The sequence below is a fragment of the Rhinolophus hipposideros genome, assembly GCF_964194185.1.
Source record: "Rhinolophus hipposideros genome assembly, chromosome: 21".
NCBI classification, from domain to species: domain Eukaryota; kingdom Metazoa; phylum Chordata; class Mammalia; order Chiroptera; family Rhinolophidae; genus Rhinolophus; species Rhinolophus hipposideros.
This window is the reverse complement of record NC_138067.1, coordinates 34,780,778-34,802,961: the sequence shown is the minus strand read 5'-3', so window position 1 is coordinate 34,802,961 and position 22,184 is coordinate 34,780,778. Positions and strand designations below refer to the sequence as shown.

General features: G+C 54.1%; 1 protein-coding gene across 5 annotated transcripts; it reads right to left on the bottom strand.

The window, feature by feature from the left end:
• Positions 1 to 269: 269 nt before the first annotated feature.
• Positions 270 to 16,504, bottom strand: KCTD15 (potassium channel tetramerization domain containing 15; the record flags this gene model as incomplete). 5 transcript variants are annotated; one of them, XR_013992155.1, is made up of 8 exons in its annotated part: positions 16,345 to 16,496; positions 14,641 to 14,736; positions 13,123 to 13,215; positions 12,308 to 12,483; positions 7,065 to 7,209; positions 4,450 to 4,755; positions 3,042 to 3,250; positions 272 to 1,209 (listed from the first exon to the last, which is right to left on the bottom strand). XR_013992155.1 is itself a non-coding variant. In XM_081031753.1 (7 exons), exons 3-7 carry the CDS (start codon positions 13,186 to 13,188, stop codon positions 3,092 to 3,094), a joined length of 852 nt encoding a protein of 283 aa, XP_080887879.1. In that variant the 5' UTR covers positions 13,189 to 13,215; positions 14,641 to 14,736; positions 16,345 to 16,504. The 5 variants fall into 5 exon arrangements, 4 of the variants coding, with proteins under 4 accessions (XP_080887879.1, XP_080887880.1, XP_080887878.1 ...); XM_081031753.1 differs by having other exon boundaries at positions 270 to 3,250; positions 16,345 to 16,504; XM_081031754.1 differs by having other exon boundaries at positions 270 to 3,250; positions 14,641 to 14,733; positions 16,345 to 16,486.
• Between the last annotated feature and the right edge of the window lie 5,680 nt (positions 16,505 to 22,184).

Sequence of the window (22,184 nt, the reverse complement as noted above, 5' to 3'; positions counted from 1 at the left end):
AGTCAGTGCCTGCACCGCCCTCACTCCCAGGTGTGCCAACAGGGTACATGCTAGGCGCCTGGGGACCCCTCAGCTGCTTAGGGCTCAGCTCTCCACAGCAGCTCCTCAGATCAGGAAGGTTAAATACCGGGGACTTGGGCTACTCAAGGTCTGATTCAGTGGCCAAGCCAAGTCCCAAGTGTGGAGTGGTGGCTCCAAAATCACCTAAGCCAGAGTATCTTTTTGTGGCTGCCTCAGTGGATTAGAAACAAAGCGCTAGATCTGTGTTATAATTTATAAAATATCCTTTATTTATTCTTAGGAACACAGTCAAATGGTAGCTTAAAAAAAAAACCAACACTTTTTAAAAGGTATTATTAGTGTTGTGACCTGGCTTTGAGCCCCATGTGAGGACAGTGGCAGAAGACGCTGGCTACAGCTTTGCTGAATTCTCTACTACGCTGGCAGAGTTTGGTGGGAAACAGGGAGGTGTTGGATCAGCTCTCTGTCCAGTTGCTTATAATAAAAAATTCTTAGTTTTGAGGTTTATGAAGAGCAGAAGTAACAGGTATAAACTGCTGGTATTTGATCAAAAGATTACTTACAATAGTCATCCCAGGAAGTATATAAATGTTTTAAAGGAAAATTGATGATTTGTACTGATTGTTTATGGGGACTATGTATATTAGAATTTTAGCATTACTATGGGAGAATAGTATTTCTCTACAGATTCAGAAATTCCACAGTTTATGTGAAATTGTACTTCCTGGTTTTACTTACTTTAAAGAAGAAATAAATTAAGAGTAACATTCAGTAAGGTACTTTTTTTTTTTTTTTTTCTGTTTAAGCACAATGGTTTACTCCAAAAGCTAGTTTGCTTAAAAATGTTCGGGAAGCTCCATCAATCAGTAACCATGCTGGCTATCACACCAGAAAAATCCATGAACACACGCAGCACTGAGCTATTTTCACAAGACTTCCTTTCTAATAAATACAACGCTTTCTCCTCTCAGAATGTGAACCTCAGATGCCAAAATGCAGATGTGCCAGCTGAAGGTGTGTTGCTAAGCAAAGAAGGCCAGCAAGTCTGTCCAGCAAATTAGATTGTACAGCAGAATGACGTCTGCAACCTCAGACAGGAAGCGGCTGTGCTCTTGTCCTCCAGGCAGGTCAAGACTGGTGGCCCTTACCGGGCATCTAAAAGTGTCCTCATGGGCTAGAACATAAGGGCTTTGAGGAAAAATACAAAAAGGCTCATTAAAATTAGAGGTCTACATTGAGTACCTTCAAACTCCTTCCCTTGGAAAGAGATGCATTGAGGTCTTGTGCTGCACTCGGGCGATCTGCGCGTCTCATGCTGGGGGCTGCATGTTCCCCGGCTGGCCTGAGCTGTGGACTATCACCTTCTCCTACCACTCTGTGGGGCTCTAAGGAGGATTTCAATTTCAACCAAAAGCCAGAGGGACAATCTCTGTAACATTTACGACTGGGTCAGAAGCCCCTGGATACCTTCTGCCTGCCTTCCCCAGGTTCACAACCGGTTAGGGTTGTGAAGAAGAATTCAGAATCCATGCTGCCCAGAGTGGATACGTTTAACAGTGAGGAAACACCCAAATGCAAAAAAAAATAAATAAATAACAGCCAGCTCAGGACCCTGCCTCTCCCCCAGCTAGCACTGCTGGTTCTTCCTTGACCTGAACTGAATGAACCAAGGGAGGACTCCCACCCGCAACCCCCTTGCATAACATCCAGTCACGAGAGCGCTGCTGCTTCTGCACAGGACAGAGCCTCAGTCTTTCGCTTTGTAGCATCATTTATGGCATGGACTGGAACGCGGTGTGTTTACACAAACACATGACATTGTACATCAGCATCTTTACAATATTAAAGGAGTCATATACAAGTCCACAGGCATTGTACAGGGCGGTGCAGGCCTGGCACCCCACTGAGCAGTTGTCTGCAGTTTTTCCACCAGGGGAAGAGCCAGTTCAGGCAAGCGTGACAAGGCCCGGGTGTCCATCTTTGGGCCTGTCTTCTGGGAGGCAGCAGGTCTATGAGGACCCCTTGGGGCCAGTCCTTGTTGGAATCTGGGGCCAAGAGCCCCAGGTATACCTGTGTCTGGGTCTTACGGGAAAGCTAGTATTACAAGTTTAATTAAAATTCAGTGTGCGTCTTGAGTGTGGGAAAATCAGAGCTGAGGACGGCTTCCTGAGGTGGGGCCCTAGAGGGTGCTGCTGACATAAGGGCCCCTTCACCATGGGGCCCATTCCTGAGGTAAGGATGCCATGTGGCCCTCTGGCTGGTCAGGATGGGGAGGGCCCAGGTGTGAGGACACACAAACAGGACTGGAAGCCCTTGGGCGTTAGTGACCCACCAAGTGTGGCCTGTGCCCCAGGTGGCAGCAAAGGTGAGGGTTTCAGATGGTTCCCCAGCCATCCATTCCTCACACCGAACCACACTCCTCCCAGCAGCCCTGCCCCCGAGGGTCCTGCTTCAGCTCCTATAGCACTGCCCTCCTTGCAATTGTCCCTTGAGCAGGGACCAGAAGTCTCCAAGCCCCATTCTGGGCACCTGGGCCGCAGCGCCTGGCAGCTCTTCTACCATTGTGACATGTTGCACATCTGACTGAGACCGGAGCACCAGATAAAGAAGTATTGGTCCTTGTCCACCTCGCTGGCTTGTGCCGTTACAATTAGTTCCGTCTTAAATACTGTAGAAAAATAAGCCATCTCTGATGCAAGGAGACCCACTAGAGTCTGCCACATGTGGAGAAGGGCGGAGCAGTCCTCTGCAGTGGGCTGGGGAGGCCTGTGTTGACCCCACTGCAGCAGGCCCCAGGGCCTCGGAGTCTCTGCCCCAGGCTGGGGAGCTAAGGGCCCGGGGGAACTGGTGGCAGAGTTCCCACCAAGGCATCTTTGGGTCACACCAACAGTCCTTCAGTAGGCACGCCTCCAGCACCCCACTTTCTGTTGCCATGACATTTGGGGCTCCCTGGGCCAGCGTTATACTCTCCAGCCCCATTTTTAGTCCCACCGCTAAGCAGGTATAGCGTTTCCAGGTACCTGGGCTGTCCCCAGGTCCAAGGGGCCTCAGGTGGGCACTGAGGCAGGGCCTAGTCCAGGGGCTCCTGCTTTATCCGGACAGCGGTAGGGGTGGGTTGTGGTCGCCGTTCCTCCCGGCAAAGCACATACTCGCTGAACTGGGAGGAGTCCACGCCGCCCCCACAGGATGCGGCCATGCTAAAACCCCTCTGGAACAGCCTCTCCAGGACCTGCCAGGGAAGAAAGGGGGGTCAGCAATGCCCAGCTGCCAGTCTGCCTGGCTTGGCCTGGTGGAAGGTAGCCAGGGCAAGCTACCGTCTCCTGTTATGATCTCAAGTCTCACAACAGAGGTCCCTGAGAACCACCAGATGGGCAAACATAGGCGGGACAGAAACAGCCAGGGCCCCTCAAGTGACCAAACCTCAGTGGGATACCCCACCTTGCTGCCTCAAGGGGCCATAGTCTTGATTCAGGGAGGCAGAAAGAGCCTTTGGGTCCCTTGTCTCTTCTCCAGGGTGTAACTTGACCCTCACTCTCCAGACACGTAGTCCCAGAGCCCCTGCTCACTGAGGCCTGCCCCAATAATAGAGAGACCCTGCCCCCAGCCTCTGGGCAGCCACCTGCTTCCCAGAGCTGCTTTGAGGCCTGGGGGCTCATCAGCTGAAGGGAGCTGGGGGTGGAGAGGAGGAGGAGTCTTCTCTGTGTTTGAGCCTCCACAGGCCTCCATGTCCACATGGGCTGGTGCCTCTGTGAGGGTGGGGTCTGGTTACTGTGTCCCATACCTGTGTCCTGCAGCTAGCAAGTTCTGACTGACAGCCTGTGGAAGGTATGCATTGTGGGGGAGGGGAACTTTCCCCACAAAGTCTACTCTTTCTGCCCCATGCCTGAAACAGGATTCTGCTCTTGGGTCTGGAAGAGTTGGTGGAAAATAGGCCCCACTCCATCCTGGGCCTCCCAACTCTTAGACCCATTTAGGGAAAGCCTTTCTAGAAACACCCTGGGCACCTGGATGAGGTGCCTATGGCTCAGGTCAGCTGGATGAGGAAGGGGTTCCAGGCCACCTCCGCTCTCAGCCTTTGTTTGACCTGCTGCTCCTGTTGCCTGCGTTTAATTTGAATCCAAACTCAAACTCTGGGAGTCAAATGAAGCACACTTTGTTGAAAGTACTCTGGACAATTTTTATAGAACATCCTTTTGGGGAATAAAAAAAGAGCATGGATCAATTTTTTTAAGTCCATCCCCCAGGCGCCATCATTTAATTATGAGCAGGATATAAATTATGCATCCACGCATTGTTGCCTTTTCTGTGAGCTGGCAAGGAGGGCTTCGCCATTTCAGGGACCAGGGACCATGCCTCCCTCCATCTCTCTGCTGCCGGAAGGCTTTGGGGAGGCAGGGGTGAGGTGGGTGGGGCAGGCACAGCCCTCACCTGTACTGAGTTGAGCCGACAGTAGCCATTGAGAGGGAAGCGGATGACATGCGTGGGGTCCTGGTTCCAGCCCGCATTGACGGAGTTGCACATGACGTCCCCGGTCTCAGGAAAGACCTCCTCGATCAGGGCCTTCTCGCCACTGAGCGCAATCCGCTCACCCAGGTCCGGTGTGACCCGCACCACCAGGCAGTCACAGGCCCGGCTGCGGCGCCGCTGCTCCTGGTCTTGCTGCCAGCGCTCCAGCTCACGCACCATGGGCTGCAACTGGTAGTACCGTGCCTCCTCGTAGAGCAAGCTGAAGTCCTGTGAGAAAGCACAAACAGGATAGGGGCAGGTGGGGGATCTCCTCTTACTCTTCCAGGGAACTGCGACACCCGTCTTCCCCCTGCACAGTGTGGACTGGGATAGTCGCACCCATTGTACAGATGGGGAAAATGAGGCTCAAGTAATTGTGTGCAAGCACAAGGGAAGCAGCTGGTGTGCACCAGTGCAAGACCTCCTGAGCCCTTCCTTCTAGCCCTACACACTCAGGGAGGCTTCATCTCTCTGGAGCAAAGAGAAGCGTCTGGAAACACCAGGAGGCTAGACTAGAGGAGACTCAGGTTATATCTGTGCCTGGAGATCTGCTGCCTTCTCAAAATCCCAGAGGGAAGAGTCTCATCTCCCCTGAAGGAGCGCACAGCCCAGCAGGGAGGCAGAACAGACCTGCCTAGGCTGGATGCTCGCCAACCTCACCTTTGAGCCCTGAGGACCTGCTCACCATGACGATCTCCTCAGAACCTCAGGTTCCTCTTCTAGTAAATGGATGTAGACACCCAGGTCAGAGAGAAGGGGTAAGGATTTTAAAGGACAACAGGCTCTACCAAGTGCCTGGCCGGCCCCTGGCCTAGCAGGCTGTGTGAGGAGGGGTCTGGGGTGGGGAGCCCATCTCTCAACCGGCAGGCAGCTCCCTCCCTGGCTGGACGAGCTCACACTAACTGTTCCTCAAACACATGCCTACCCACACCTGCCCCAGCCCTACGTAGCCAAGGACCCATGACTCATGCCACTCACTGGGGCTCAGCTCAAGGTCAGCTGGTGAGCCTGAGGACCCTTGGAAGACAGGCAAGGAAGTCCAACACCAAAGCAGGGCCTGCCCTCCCACCTGCTGGCCACAGCCTATGGAACCGCCCTGACGGAGGCCGCCAGTCAGGGACCCATCCTGTCCCTCCAGAGGGGTTCCACCCTGGGCCTCTGCTCTTATCTGCTCCTTAAGTGATATGTGCACACCAAACAACCCTCACACCTTTCCTCATAACCCAGAACATCTCCACCCAACACCATACTAGCCATTCCATGAGGGAGTTGGATATCACTCTCCCCAGCTTGTTTCACCCCTGGGCCTGAACACATCTACTCAGACAGAAGCCACAGGCCCAGAGGCACCCTTAAGTGTAACTTGCCACTTTGCTCCATCTTCCCTGCCTTCACCCCATCCACAGCCTTCAAAAACAAAAAAAAAACTTCCTTGGCCTGTTCCCACCTCCCATCCCCCACCCTCCCCACATCCTTCTCTACACAATAGCCAGGGCAATCAATTTGCAAATCTTATCATCATTCCCCTAAGTCTGACCCATCTACTGCATCCAAGGTAAAATGCCAAAAGCTGAGCCTGCCTCCAAGGTTGGACAGCAAACAGCGGCCTCCCTTCCAGCCCTGCCCCTCCCAGTCTATACAGCCCCAGGCTGACACCTCTCCAGTTCTGGAAGGTACTGCTCCTGGCTACCCCACCTCCTAGCCAAGGTCCTCACACCTGTTTGTCCCCCCTCTCCTCCTTAAGCTGCCCAGAGAAACATCCTTTCCTCACACATGCCCCACCCCCCGGCCCCGCCAGGTTTCTATGGTTCCCTCTCACAACACTTTTTACTTTGAAGCATTTGCCTCTGTAGAATTCAAGTGTTTTTCGTTCAACATCTGTCTTCCCACTAGACCACAAGTGCTATGGGGACAGGACTGCCTTGTTTCAGCCGGGGTCTGGTTGTTGGCACCCAGTAACTTAGATGGAGGACAAAACAGCCCCAGGACCACTGGTTCTCTGGGTGCCGGAAGGAAGGAAGAAAGGAAAGAAGTTAGGGAGGAAGGAAGGAGTTGCAATCCAGCGTAGCCCAGGCCTGAGTTTCCTTCCTTCAGGATCCCTGGTGCCACAGAGGGACCCAGCATTGAGGCAAAGGATTCTCGGAACGAGGACAGGTTCACGCCAAGACCTGGGAGTTACCTTTTGCTTAAGTGGTATTTGGTTTGGATCTGGGTTTTACCCCTACACACTGTCAACAAGGAACAGATTTACGAGGCTCTAACTCCTGTAACTCCAGCACACAACAGCCCTTCAACATGACAACCATGAAACCAGAGTAAGTGCCGCTGCTGCTGCTTAATTGTTGTTACACCCTGATAAGTAAGCTAAAAACGTGAGAAAACAAAATTAGTTTAGAAAAACTGATTTAGCCCTTGGCTTCATCGCTTAACTTTTTCTGGTTGCCATGACGACCATGGGTCCATTTATTAAGTCACAGCGTCCCCTGTGTAATGCCAGCGCACAGGCAGCGCGGGGAAGCCACCAGCTGCGGACTTACCTTGAAGTCATCTGGTAGCAGCAGTTTCGATGTCCGCAGGAAGCTCAGGACGTAGCGGAAAATCTCCCCATCCCGGTCAATAAAATAATGTTGCTTCAAACTGTCCAGGACGATGGGTTCAGTGCCATTGAAGAGGCGACTTATTCTGGGAGAGATGGAGGGTGGGATGTCTCATGGAAGGGCTAGTCCCCCTGACTCGCCTCCAGTCCTTAGGGACCACCCTGCTGGATGGGTGAGGGGCCTTACATCAGTGACTCTGGGACTATGCCAATCCTGATAGATGTCTGCACACACCAGAGGCAGCCAGGCCACGGTCAGACAGGACACCGGCACAATACACAGCACATGCCACACACCCGACCTACACACACAAGCCACAGCCAGAGAGACACACCCCGCTGCAAACGCCCGCCTGCCAACACATTACAGGCCTGGAAAACTACATCAAGACACAGACACAGCCTCCTTGCCTCCCCTTAAACCCTTGCCAGACAGACCCACCCAGAAATCTCCCACCGACCATCAGACATCCCAGGCCCTAGCCACACACCCAGTAAACACATGTAAACCATCAGACAGTCCTGGGTCCCCCACATCCACTTCACTCAAACCACATTCCATCAGATGTGACACACCTGGGCAACAGGCACAGGGTCACATGGTTCCTCCCCTTGCAACACACAAATCACAGGCAGACCCAGACACATCCTGGCAAAGGACACACCAGCCAACACGAGCCAACCAGAGACACAGCTTTGTATGTGCAGCAAACTGACAGATAAACCAACACCCACTAACTCAGGGAGCCCTAGGGGACATGGGAGGCAGCAGAAGGTTCTGCACGCAGGCCTGCGTGCCACCGTGCACACACACCGCAGTACACACATCACTGTGAACATACAAACAGTGTAGGCACGTGCACCACAAAGCACAAAAATGTGCATACCTGAGATGGGTCTGGGAGGGGAGACAGGTCCCAGCACCCTGTCCTCTGAAGGAAGGGCAGTGGTTCTGACAGAAACGCAGGAGCTCTTCAGGAGCTCCTGAGGCCTGTCCCCATACACTCCAGGGAAGAGGAACCCGGCCTCAGAGCCAGAGCTTCGGCCTCCCCCGCATTCAGGGTGGCAAGCTCTGGGTTGGCTACCTTCCCCTGCAGACCCCAGGCTCAGCTGTGGACAATTAGGAGCCACAAAGAGGGCTGGGGACAGTCAAGAGCTTGGCTCAGAAACAGGAAGGAAGTTGGCAGGGTTTTCCCAGTGACAGCACCTCTAGACACCCTTCTGCAGGCAGGGTCACACACTTGTGCACAACTAGACCCTGCCAAGGTGGCAGCCCGTCTGCACAGCCTGGGAGAAGGGGAGGCCGGACCTGAGACTCGGGCCTTCCAGTCCAGCCTGTGCAAGCTGATGCCTAAGCCCCCTAACTCTCTGCCTGTACCTGCGTGGACCTTCTAGGGAGGAGCTCCTCTCCCCAAGCAGCCCAGCCCTGTCCCCAATCTGGTTCACCTCTCCTGAGGCCCTGCCCTGCCCATCATCGTATACCAGAGCACGTGAGCTGAGCAGAAGCTGAGGGAAAAGAGCAGGGGCGTCAAAACTGCGGCCCGCGGGCCAACATCGGTCTGCAATCCATTTTTAATTGGCCCGCAGCAAATTCCAAAAATATATTTAGTTTACTTAAATAAACCAGGTGAGGCAATACGTACTTCACCTCGAGTGAGTGGCCCGGCTGTTTGTGTATTTTACTGCATATGGCCCTTGGTAAAAAACGTTGAAAAAAGTTTGGACACCCCTGGGTTTGAGCCCCAGTGTCTCCCTCGGGGCCTCTCATCTACACTGTCCCCTACTCTGGTGGCCTGGCACATTCTGGCATCAGCCATGAGGGTCTGCCCAGGTGTGGAGTAGAGATATAGTCACCTGTTCTCACTCTGGGGATATGGCCCAGCCTCTGTCGCAGTGGGGCTGTATAAAAGGGCTGCCTCCTGGATGGGCATAAGCAGGTGAGAGCCTGTTGTGAGGTGTGGAGAGACCTGAACCTGTGGAAATAGCACTGCAATCACGAAGATCAAACCCCTTAGGCCTGGCAACAACGGTACCGGGGGACACAGACCTAATGGAAAACCTTGTGGGCTCCATGGCCTGTGGCAGCCCTCAGAGCCCCTAAGACCTGGCCTCAGCAGAGCCTGGGCATTCAAATGTCAGACTGAGGGCCACCCACCATCCCTGGAGACAGATGGGATTGAGCAAGGCTGTCAGGAGCCACGGGCAGTCATCGGCAGACAGCTGAGGGCCCCCACATGGTACTAACAGAAAGTAAAAGCCACATCCACAGGTGAAAGAGCAAGTCCGAAGCCTCAGCCTCCCGGGGGGAACTTTCTCCACCCTTCCTGGGTGAGCTCAAACACTGTGCAGCAAGCAATGCTCTAGGTTTGGCTGTGTTGCAAATCCCTCTGATGTCAGAGCTGGCTGGGGCTCCAGACCATCCCGTCAGTCTACAGTTCTCTGGATCCACCCACCTTCCAGGGCTGGCTGGGTTCTAGGTTGTCTTATTGTTTCAAAGCTAGAAGGTTCTCGATCTGCCTTATTTCAGGACTGGCTGGTTCTAGAGCTCTCCATGGTTCAGTGTATCTTCACAGGACCAAAGTCTTTCATACCCTTGGGGTTTGAGGCTACCAAGGATGTGAGCAGGTTGAGGGAAGCTTAGGTCAGTCACCTGGGCAAAGGAGTCCGAGACACGTCCAGGGTCTTAAGAGTCAGCTCCTGCCCCAGGCCACCCTCTGACGGAGGCTTTAGGGTTTGGGGTACCAACTTCAGAAGCTTTGGCTCCAATTTCCTCAATGTTTCAGCGGAAGGTTTTGTTAGTTTTGAAGCTCCTGGCCATCTTCGTTTGTTGCTTCCCACAGCCAGGATGGACGTGAGGGGGAGACTACGATGGCAGCAGCTAAACTGCATCCAGTAGGCACAAACCAGCAAGGTGTCAGCCCCAGGGAGTCTCCTCTCAGCCCCCCTCAGCTGTGCTCGGCTGTCTCTGGGCAATGACTGACAGCTGATCCTGGGCCAACCAGCAGTGGCACCTGTTCCTTGTGTTGGAGCCACTCTGACCAGCCAAGAACCAGAAGCCCAGGCATAGCTCTGGGGGCAGGGACCCAAAGGTCTGGTGGCACGAGCCCCTGGTCTCACAGACTGTCCCCAGTAGGACTTTGCTGACATCTAGAAGCCCCCCAGGGGGTCTTAGGGCTTTGAATTCTCCCTCTCCAGGTGACTCACAAAATGACACCGGGTGAGGGATTGCTCTTGCTTTCCAGAATTGGTGAAAAAAAAAAGATTTTTCATTTAAATGATTCATTCAAAGAAGGACGAGAGATCTGAGGGGCCTTTGCCAGTATAGCTGCCCAACCCTCTTTTCGGCCTGGCATGACCCACTGTCCTGACTGTCCTACAGGTCACATAATCCCCTGGCCTCTTAGGCCAAAACTTCAGGCCAGGGGAGCAGGTCTCCCATGAACCAGATGCTATCCAGGCAGAACAATAGATTCATCAGGACCCCTAGCCTCAAGAAAGAATGCAGACCGCCAGCCCCTCTGGGTACATCCTGCTGCCAGGGGGCCACAGAGGCCCCAGCTCCCCAGTGGGATGGGTGAGGAGCAGCTGCACTGTGGGTCTGGGTGGGGGGAGGACCACCCCCTGCTCTTCCTGCTCCCACGTAGCAGCCTGGAGACAATAATGAGGAGGCCATTCTCTGTGGGCCTGGGCTGCGATTAGTCCAGAAAGGCAAGTTTCTGATTTCAGGAAACTCTTCAGAGAGGCTGTGGGCAAGGGTTTTATGAATTTCACTCACAAATGTTGTCAACCGATTAAGGGGTGATCTATCTCAAACAACTCGGGAATGCCACAGAGGGAAAAATTGAAATTAAATAAGCTGAATCCATCTCCTGTCCTAGACAGGGCTCTGCAAGCCAGCGCATAAGCCGGCACTGCTGATGTGGTCTCGTGGCTGCTGCCCCCAACCCCAAGGCCCCAAGTTCCCAAGTGCCCCAGGCCTAGTCTCTGTTGGGCTGAGGGAATGAAGCCTCAACTGCTCTCTGTTTGCCAGACTCTCCAGATTCTGAACTGGACACTGCCTCCACCTCAACGTTCCCTCTCGAGGAGCACCTCAGCCCACATGGAGGGGTCCCCCTGGCCCCCCACCAGCTGAAGCAGCCACGTCCTCTAAGCTCTGAGCAAGCACACTGGCGACGAGACAGCCTGACAAGAAAGCTTCCCAGAGATGATCCCTCAGTGTCTGGGGGATTAATTAACTCCTCTTTCTATTTTAAATGTATAAAACAGGGGCGACGCCGGGCAGCCGCGGCCCCCCCACTGCTCAGCCCTCAGCAGTGGCTGCCTCACTGTGCCAGGAGCAAGCAGTTGCAGGATCAGCAAGCAGCACATAGCATCACCTCCGGGAGAGGCTCACAGAGACCCATCCCAGCTCGGGCCAATGAGAAACCAAGTCTGCCCGTGGGAGCAAAATGCCCAAGAGGCAAGAGCAGAAGAGTCAGCAGTGCCAAGGTCTCCTACAGATGGGCCCATGAGGCAGGAGCACCAGGGAGCTTGGCAAGGTGCGAGGGTTCTGGTCAGAGACGCTGTTTGTGCTGATGGGGTTATGAGGCTCATGCTTCTGCATAGCCCCAGATATCCCTGAACATCCGTGAATTCCTAGCAGTCACTGCAACCCACCCCTCTTCAAGGGAGCCTGTTGCCAACCCTAAGGGTCCATCCCAACAGGCAAAGATGGCAAATTGCAGCTTCCCTCCTCCTTCCCTTTACATGCTTTCCCAAGGGTTAGAATCGGAAGTAGGATTAAATACTTCTCCCTGACTCGACTCCAAATATACAGCATTGCTCACAAGTAATCGTCTGCAAAGGCCAGGCCTGAGTCCCACTCAGAAGGAACCTGAAGGTATGTGAGATTCCCCAACCAGCTGCTGGCCAGCTTTAGGTGGGGTTGGCTCTGAATAAGTGGCTTCTGCCAGAAGCTCCACCCAGCACTACCAATGCTACCAGCTCAGGGTCACAAGTCCCCGTGCAAAGCAGCCTTCAACATGTAGACTCGGCCTCGCAAACTCTAGTTCTCCAGGTCTGTATTCGTGAGTGGTCCCTGGAGAGCCCCGTGTGTTGGCTGGCAGAGGAGACAGGCCCCACTGGGAGCAGGCTGTAAGTGCCGTCAGTCATCATGCCAAACCTGGTGTGCCAATGGGATTTTACCTGGAGTCGGGGTACTTGGTGAGTGTGGCCAGGCTGCTGGTGTACATGTGGCCACCCACGTCGATATGCACAGGTGCGTTGGACTTGGTGAGCTGGGCTGGCAGTGGGATCCCCTGGGCGGCCAGGGGAGACACGGGTGACCGGGTGAGAGACAACCGGGACATGCTTCCTCCCTCCTAGATATGGAAACAAGGCAGAAAAAAAAAGTTTCTTCAAAACAGAGCTGTGCACTCCCTTTATTGCCAATGTGATCACAGATCTAATCAGATCACTTGTGCCTACGCCTGATCACATATTCAGCTGACAAATTGTGGCCACCACTGTAATTAAGTGTATTTGCATCATTTTCTTCTGAGTACCAGAGGGAACAAGAAAGATGCTTATTAGCAATAAGAAATCAAGAAAAAAAAATTTTCAAGGTGTCAGCCTCCAGGGGGGCATAAAACAAACTGCAAAATTCTAATTAAAGGTCGCGGGCTTATGTGTTAGATGTGAAATATCCCCTGACAAACGAATCACCAATTTGTGAATTGGGATCCAGGGGTTTTTGCAAGTTTGTCTCAGTAACGAGACACCTCTAAATTAGTGACTTCCTCAGCACCTAAGGCGTTGAGTTTTATACATGTAGTAAATTTCACATCAAATTAAGAGCATTTTTGTTTCAAAAAATACATAATCGTACAGCCAGTCAACAGCCATCTCTTGAATGCCGCAGCTGTGAGGAAGGGCAGCCAGGGCACAGGCGAGCAGGTGCTCAGGAAGAGGGCAAAGAGGTGGCCACCAGCCGCTGACCAGCCCACCCTGCTGGCTCTCACCGCGGTGCCGGCGCTGCCTTGGGCGTGAAGCGAGGACCCGCTCGGCCGCTCCTTGCGGTGAGGCATCTAGTCTTCCATTGCTGCCCGGAGTATCTGTGGGAAGCACCGACAAACCAGAGAGGGTTTACTCCTCAGTAGTCGTGGGTGCTATGTATCCCATGGAGTCAGACGCTTATAATAGTCCTTTCTGGACCCCATGCCATACCACACAGCGTTCTCTAAATTCCACGCACCACTATCTTGTTCCCATACCCCAAAGCATGCCTCTGGGCTATAGCAAATGACTTGCGAGCACACACATACACATACACACACACACACACTCTCACGTGTTTTCTGGGCAGTTTCATGTCTGCTAATTCAGCTAATGACAATACTGAAACATATGCTCACCATAATTGCCCCAAAATGTTACAGAACAAATCTGATTTTCCTGGTATTTTGGTTGAGAGCCATGTTACCAAGCGTGTCTCCTCTTGCATCAGCAGAGAACCCTGTGGACCACTGCTCAGGGATAAACCTCCACCCTCCATGGGCCCAGGCCCTCTCAGACCCCCAGAATGGTCTGATCTGTGCGTAAGGTATCCCAGCCCCCCCTAGGGATCACACTCCGAAGGCATCAGAGAGCTGGCCAGAAGAAAACTGACAGCCTTTTGGCAAATGGACCCTGTCTCCTGCTCCTCCCCAGTCACTTAGCGCCTTTCTGCTCCACAGCCACCTGAAATGACTGTCCTTCAGTCTCTAGAAGGCACCCAGGGCATTCTACGGGACCTGTGCAGGATGGCGGAGAAGAGCGGGTTTATGTAGCCCTTTCCAATGACTTGGTGCTGTCTCATGGGGGTGGGAGGTATGCATGCTGAATATCACCCTCCCCACTGGCTTCCACAAGCTTAACAGGGACTTCTTTCTCAAAACCCTCAGGAAGCAATCTCCCTTCAGAGTTGACTTTGTGCCTTGAGATACAATATCAAATTTTGAAACATGGACCAAGGTCCAATGGGCATCAAATCCTGCGAATTTAAGATTACTCTCCTAGGATTTGTTCTGCCCTCAGTGTCCTGGCAAGTTCCCTAACATGAAACTGGGTGGGGGTAGGGACTTACTATTAGCAGACAGACATGTTTAATTTATACCCTCATTCACTGGGGGCTGCTCAGGGTATGCTGCTTTTGGCATTCTTGAGTTCCAGTTAGCTTCAAAAAAAAAGCAGGTCACTTATCTCAAGGAAGTTCTGAGAAACCTAAACAAATTTCAGGAATGGGTTATCCTGCCCTGAGAGGCTCTGCTGGGTGAAGAGTCAGAAGGAAAGCCACACTGAGGATAAACTATGCTGGAAGGAATTCTGATGACTATGCTATCATAGCAGACGGCACAATGTTTCCCCCTACTACCAGGACACTATTCAAAAGTGACATTTAACACCAAGTACCCTTCACAAAAGCTGCTCAGTCCCGTTCTCACCCAGCCTCTTTTCCATTGCAAGTACAACCTGATGTTCATGGCAAACGGGAAACTCACCATTGGAAGCCCCAGGCTTTACGCCTTGACCCGAACCTCCACGGCTCCCTCCGACCAACGCATCTGTGCTGGACAACCCTTTCCCCGAGACCACTGCTGAGGTCAGAAGCATAAAGTGGGTGCAGTAAGAGATACAAGTTCATTCCGCCAACACCAGCACCAAATCCATGACCCAGCCCCAGCACCACCGCCCTCCCGAGACAGCCTGTTGCAGGGGCCTCGTCGGTGGTGTGCGCGAGAGCTGGCTGGGTATTGACCCGCTTCTCAGAGCTGCGGCGGGAGCCCCGGGTCCCGTGCCCGCCCGCCCGCCACCGAGCCCCGCCCGCCAGAGCAGAGGGAAGCGAGCAGAATGCCACGCTCATTTACACACAAAATGATTTTGTGTCCCATTGTGCTCGCAGTTGTTCAGCTCTCTGGGGGTGATTAAACTGGCTGAGCTGCGGCAGCTTGAGACGATTTCACTAAATCGCTTCTTCGTGAAGTTGCTTCCTTGGTAAGCTATTATTTTAACCATAAAAGGTAAACAGAAGGCGCCTCCCGAGCTCCCTTCAGCTCTGCGCCCTGGGCGCCAGCCCGGAGGCGAGACTGCCACAGGCCCGCAGAATTGTCCAGGGGGTAAGTCGGAAGGGAAGCCAGCGGGCCACCTGGTGCGCGCCAGCCCAGTGGTGGACCCCGCCGGCCGGCGGACGTGAACCTCGGGTCGCCAGAAGCCGACTGGGCCGAGGCCGGCAGTGCCGCGGGGCGGGGGTGTCCGGGGAGCCCGAAGAGCCTGGCAGGGTGGGGAGGGCTGTGCGGTGGAGGCGGGGCGGAGGACAAAGTTAAATCAGGAGGCAGACACTTAGAGACCACAGATGGGAAGCTCGCCTAATTAAGGACGTAAAAGCGCTTTTGTTCTCAAAGTTTATTGTTGGCGGGATTAAAAAAAATTAATTGAAACTAATGCTGTTATTCAGTGCAGTTAAATTCCTTCATGCACATTTGAGATAGGCAGTGAAAACTTGAAGCTTATTTTTTTGCAGAAGGGGGTGGGGGGCGCGGGAAAACCGAAAGGCGCTTCGCCTGCAGGAGAAGGGGGGATGCTTGGGACTGTGTGCCCGGTGCGCACGTCCAGGCACTAAGTACCCGCCGGCAGCAGGAATCCAGGGGCGGCGATCGCGTCTCCATGCGGCCCACCCCGGAGCCCCAAGCCCCGCACGCCTGGGACAACCACCAGCGCGCCTGCCCCTCTTGCCTCGTTTCGGACTCCGGGGGTGGGCCTCGGAGGACGCACATCTGTCCCGTTAGAGACTTTTTCTCTCTCTGATTTGAGCGCCAAGCCGGGCCCTGTCCGCCCCGAAGCCCCAGCTGCGTGAGCCGGGTTCTGACCCCGGAAACTCGCCGGCCCGGCAGGGCGCGGAGCCTCGCATTGAGGCCCGAGTGCTAGGACCTGCACCCGTCCCCCCGCCCCCTCTCAGCCCCGCGCGGCAGGAAGCGCTGAACCCGCCCGCGTGGGGAGGGTCTACCCGGGGCCCGGGCCAGCCCACGTGGGCAATCCCCCCTCCCTCGCCAGGCCTTTGTGCTGGGTGCCCCCACCGCCCAGCACCGGGACAAAGCAGTCGCCCCCGCCCAGGTCCGAAGCCCGGCCAGGGCGACTTTCTCCATATTGCAGCCACTTTGGGGACAGGGGTGAGAGGCGCTGAGCGGTGGCCACCCGCGCGGGCTTACCTTGGAGCCGGAGCGGGGGATCGGGCTCGGTCACAGCCCCCGCCCCCCGCAGCCGCCGGTCTCCGGCGCCGGGCGCAGCCTTGCCGCCTGTGCTCGCTGCGCGGGTCGCTCCGGTCTCGTCCTGGAGTTACTTTCTCTCTCGCCCCCAACCCTCCCCCCCACCCACCCCTCCCGCCCCGGCCCCCGCTTCGCGCAGCCCCTCACGGCGCGGCGCGCCGGGGCCTCCCCTCCCCGCCCTCCCCTCTCCTCCTCCCCTCCTCGCGGCCGCCGCCGCCGCCTCCTCCTCTTCGCGCCGCTCTCCCGCTGCCCTCCCGCGGCTCCCACCCCCTCTCCTCCCTCCTCTCTCTCCAGCCGCCTTCCCGGATTGCTGGCGAGAAAACCAGCTCCCTACCCCAGTGCGTGGCCCCTGCCCCGTGGCGGCCGAGCCCGGACGCAAAGGGCAACGATTCCGCTCCAAATTACCCAGCGCGGCGAGCGCGAGCGGGAGCGCGCGGCGACTCCTGGCTCGGGGCTCGGCTGCGCCGCGGGGCAGAGGATTAGAGTCTCAATTAGCTCCGCGCGCCCGCGCCTGCCGCGCTCGGCGACCGAAATGCGCTGTTTCCCCTCCTTTCGCTGGGCGATTCCCACCCGCCTCTCCCGGAGCCCGCGCCTTCCCGCCGGGGCCTCCGCCAGGACCCTCCCGGGAGCGGTGCGCCCAGGACCCCGCGCCCTCGGTCGCCCAGCCCCCCGCCCCCCGCCGGCCGGCCACGCGGCGCCCGGGCCTCCTCCGGGCTCAGGAGGGGGCGGGGGAGAAGCTGATTTTAATCATTGTCATTTCATCTGATGTAATATTTCCCCGGGCGTTTTCAGCTGGGCATAAATTTTCGGCTCCCAAATAAGTAACACAGGGCACGTTTCTCACATTTCTTGACTCCTCGGTTACAAAGAGGAGAGCAGCCGCCGCCGCGGCGCCCGGGGCCAGGGGCGGGACTTGGGAAGAAACTGGGCTGCGAGTCGGCGGGGGCTGGAGCGGAGCCGGGGGCCAAGGCCGCCCCTCCCCCTCCCGGCCTTCCTTCCCGGGTCTCTGCCCGGATTGCCCCTCTCCTGGGTAGCAGTGCCGCTCGTGACGTCTGCGGACACGCGGTCGGTCACTGCAGGGGAGGGGGGCGCCCAGTCGGCCGCCCCGGGCCAGGCGCGCCATTTCCGCTCAGCGCGCGGTGCGTTCGAGACTCCCCACAGCGCGGAAGCCAGCGCCCGGGGCGTCCCACCCAGGTCCCCATATCAGCTGCCCCTTCCTCATCCTCTCCTACCTCTTCCTCCCCTTCCCCTTCCTCCGCTTTCCTAGGCGCTCCGCCCGTCCCCCACACCTCCGGACCATTTCCCGACTCCTAGGAAACGGAGCGCAAAGCTGCCAGTGCGCTGGGCCTGCACTACGCCCCCGTCCGGCTCCAAGGGCGCCGGGGCCAGAGCCAGGCTCGGTCTGGAGGGCGGGTGCGCTCAGACCCGGAGCGGCGATGGGGCCCCCACCCTGAACTCCAGCCAGACCTGGGCGCCCTCTAGCGGCCCCACTCATGGGGGGCACTGGGCGCCGGCTCGAAGCAGTGGAGCTGGGGGCATTGGTGGGAGGACAAAGTTGGAACCTGCTTCCCTTGTCTAGGGGACCTCACGAGTGGGAAGAGCGCCCGGCCCGCGCTTCTGTAACTTCACACGGGAATAAGCAGAAACTTTCCTCTTAGGGGACGGTATTTATTTATTTATTTATTTATTTATTTATTTATTTATTTATTTAAGAGCTTGAACTACAGGAGAAGGGGGAAATTTTCTCATTAAAGTTACATCCCTGCAGTTAGTTCAATTACTTGATATATGCAGAAGATGCTGTAAATTTATAGATTTAAATAGCTTACAAAGATGCCGCAGGCCCCATCAGTTAATTTCCTTAATTTATGGATTTTTAGCTGCTCCTAGAACAGAAAGGGGGGGAGGAAGTAGGTCAGGGATCTGCGCAGCGGCATCAGCCGGCCCACGGGTTGCCCACTGTGCTGCCGGTACCTGGCGCCCCAGGGCTCCTGGCTCCCAGCTCCTGCCTGACAGAACCACTCTCTGCTTTCCACGTCCTGGCCAGGCCAGGCAGGCCAGACCAGGCCCTGGAAGTCTGCTTTGCTCTATGACTGACAGTCCCAATCTCTGCATGGCTGCACAGGGCCAAGGAACAGCAAAGCCCCCATTTACACACACCCCACCGGGCGTGAAGCAAGTATCCAAATACTTTGGCCTCCCGAACCCCCCTTAAATGGTGGCTGGGATCACAAATGGAGGAGAGCATTGTGGATACCCCAAACTTCTAGGACAGAAATTTACCCCTTCCTAGGCCTTTGAGTGTTTGCAGGGGAGGGGAGAGCATATGAAAAAAAATGCACCAAGCTCATGTTTGAGGATCACAGACCCACTGAAAATCTGCATGTGGTGGCCCTTGTGGTCCCCAGTGTCCCTCACTCCTCTCTCCTCTCCTAGGTGCCTGCTTTGTGTTCAATATGAATGTATACATATAAATGAATGCTTAAAAGATTGGTATAAACTAAACTGTTTTAGGAAGCCACGTGGCCATGTGATTAGTATTGGTATTCATGACTTAACATTTCTTTTCCCATTAGATGAAGTTTCTAAGATTTGCAAGGTACATGTCAAGGACGGGTGTATAAATGGATTTTTATTTATTCACAACTCCAAGACTAATTGCTTCTCTTTGCCTCAAGGCCACGAGATTGGTTTTAATATGACACTTCAAAAGTATTCATGGAACTACAGAGATAGTAAGTGTCACTATTTAAGAGACAAATCTCACTGTGGTACTGGTGACCCTGAAAGTAGGATGTTACACTTTATTTTAAATTCCTACATTTTTTTAAGAGTTTCACTTTCTACCAACTATATTAAAAATGCACAATTTAATCAAAACAAGAACAGACCATTTTGAAGGAACTTTATTTTCTTAATATTGGGGGGAACTTTGTTTTCATATTCCTGAATCCTTTTATTAAAGAGATGAACTTTATATATGTCATTAAGAAGAGTAAGTTTGGGTGATAATTTATTCTCGCGTTTTAAAAGTTCCTGGCTAGGGGGCAGCTAGTTAGCTCAATTGGTTAGAGCACAATGCTTGTAACTCCAGGGTTGCTGGTTCGATCCCCGCGTGGGCAAGTGTGAGCTGCGTCCTCCACAACTAGATTGAAACAACTACTTGACTTGGAGCTGATAGGTCCTGGAAAAACACACTTAAAACAAAAAGAAGTTTAAAAAAAAAAAGGTTCCTGGCTAAATGTCAACCATGTTTTACACTGAGAGACTTGGACGTGGACTGTGATAGGCATTTAATGATCTGTGGTATATAATGCAGTGGTGAGGCTTATTTTTTTTTAATTGAAGATGTATAATTAGGACTGAAAATATATTGAAACATCTTGTAAATACATCTTGTTTCGTTACTATGGTCCAAAAGATGAAATCGGATGTGAGTCTAATCAGAATGTAACTTGCTTTATCAATAGGTGTGACTAGCACTTACGCCAGTTTGCATTTTAAAAAGCAGGGTCAAACCTGGCTTGCTTTGAGACTTCACACGTATTCACCCGAAGTGAGATGCAGGTGCTGTGGAGAAGCCCTCAGTGTCCAGATGTTTCAAAGTGGCTTCCAGTGTGACTTTGTTGCTATTGCCGCTTGCAATTATATTTCAAAATGAGGGCCTTAATACGGAAAGTGAAATGAGCCCAAAATGAGATACCAGAGTCTGCTGAACTCCACTCTCTCATGAAGGCTGTGACAGAACAGCAGACGAACAGGCTGAGACACAGTTGGTGTCCACTGAGGGTGGGGTTGAGGGGCTGGGGTGTTAAGGCAGGGCTGTCTCCTCCCTTGCACTCAGGCCCCCTGGGGTAAAAGCCAGAGCCTCCTAGATCTGTGCCCACCTCGAAGCACAGAGACAGCCCCTGACCAGGCTAGGATGGAGCCAGCCTGGCCCAGAGATCACAGTCTGACATCCACTTAGCCTCTGCCTACATTCCAGGAGTCCCCTCAATCTTTCTTCCTGGTTAGGACCTCAGAGAACCTGGAGAGTAAAGGGCGTGAGGAAACGTGGGAATGTTGGTGCTGCCACCTGGCCCCCACCACATCCCCCAAATAGGCCCCTTGTCTGTCAGTGAGCAGACCCACTCCCTGGAGAGCAGAGATCCAAAACTGCCTGAGGGATGTGGGTGGAGGCAGATTGTCCCTGCCTGTCCTTGAAAATAAAACAAGACCAGCCAGCTCTCACTGAGCTCTGCTCAGGCCTGGCACTGGTCTCAAGGGCACTTATGGTTTCTGGTGGGAGAGAAAGCGGGGGCTGTCTCCAAGTGCTACAGACTACTCCCTGCCCCCTCATCCCCCCCACCCCATCCTGCCTTCTGCCTGCTGCTTAGGACCAACTCAACTTGCCCTCCCCAGGAGCCAACATCGTAGTGACAGCACTGAGACAAGGAGAGCTGACCAGGAAGCCCACTGTGTTGTGGCCTTTGAATGGCCTTGGGGAGACCAGGAACCCCTCAAATTGCTCAATACTCAGAGGTATTTGAGAACTTTTTTCCCAAAAGAAGTTTCAGCATTTTTACCAGATTTTCAAAGGGTCTATGTCAGGGGTGTCAAAACAGCGGCCTCTGGGCCAACTGCGGCCCATGGTCCAACTGCGGTCCGCAATCCATTGTTAATTGGCCCGCAGCAAATTCCAAAAATATATTTAATTTATTTAAATAAACCAGGTGAGGCAATACGTACTTCACCTCGAGTGAGTGTCCCGGCTGTTTGTGTATTTTACCGCATGTGGTCCTTGGTAAAACACGTTGAAAAAAAGTTTTTTTTTTTTTTTTTAATTTATTGGGGTGACAATTGTTAATAAAATTACACAGATTTCAGGTGTACGATTCTGTATTACATCACCTATAAATCCCATTGTGTGTTCACCAACCAGAGTCAGTTCTCCTTCCATCACCGTATATTTGATGAAAAAAGTTTTGACACCCCTGGATGTGAATTTGGGTGCAAGTAAGAAAACCTACCTTAGGATGGCTTCATGATGAGGAAAGTTGATTCTCTCATATAGTAGCAAGTGGGAGGCAAGGTGGCCTTGGAGTTGATTCAGTGGCTCAGCAGAGTGTTCAAGGACCCAAGCTTTCTCCACTTTCCTCTGCTGTCCTCCCCACACGGGCCTGTCCTCAGTGGGCACCTCCCTGATCTCAAGATGAATGTAGCTCAAAGCTTCACACCTCCCTACACAAGCGTGGAGAGCAAGGAGATGATCCCAGCACCCCACATTCCAGCCCTCTTTGTCGCATCCCATTGGCCAACTTCCAAGCCAATCTCTCAGAAAGGGATTAGCCTGGACCGATCAGATTTAGCTCCTGGCCTACATGGGGCTGGAACTGCTGCCCTGAGTGAGTCCTGGGGCGAGAAGGTAGACCCTGGGCACAGTCAGACTCTGCCTGGGGGAAGGAGGAGACAATGATGGACTTTGTGTTGAGGGTTAGGGTCCCCTCAAGATGAAGAGCTGTTGACTAGGGCCCTGAGCTGGAAGGAAGGTAGAAGCAAAGCAGTGAAGAGAGGACCCAATCCCCAAGGGCAACTCCAAGGAAGCTTGAGACAGCCATGCTGCTCCAGGTCCTTCTCGGGTCCCGAGAGACACAAGACCCAAATATGGAGGTGGCCTGGCAGAGCATGGCTATTTGCAGGCTATCAAGCCGGGCCACTGGCCCCAGGCCCTCCATGCCCCTCGCCTGTGGGTTTCTCTCAGGGCTCACTCTTCTCTCCAGCTACAATAGTGAAGTCCCCAGGTC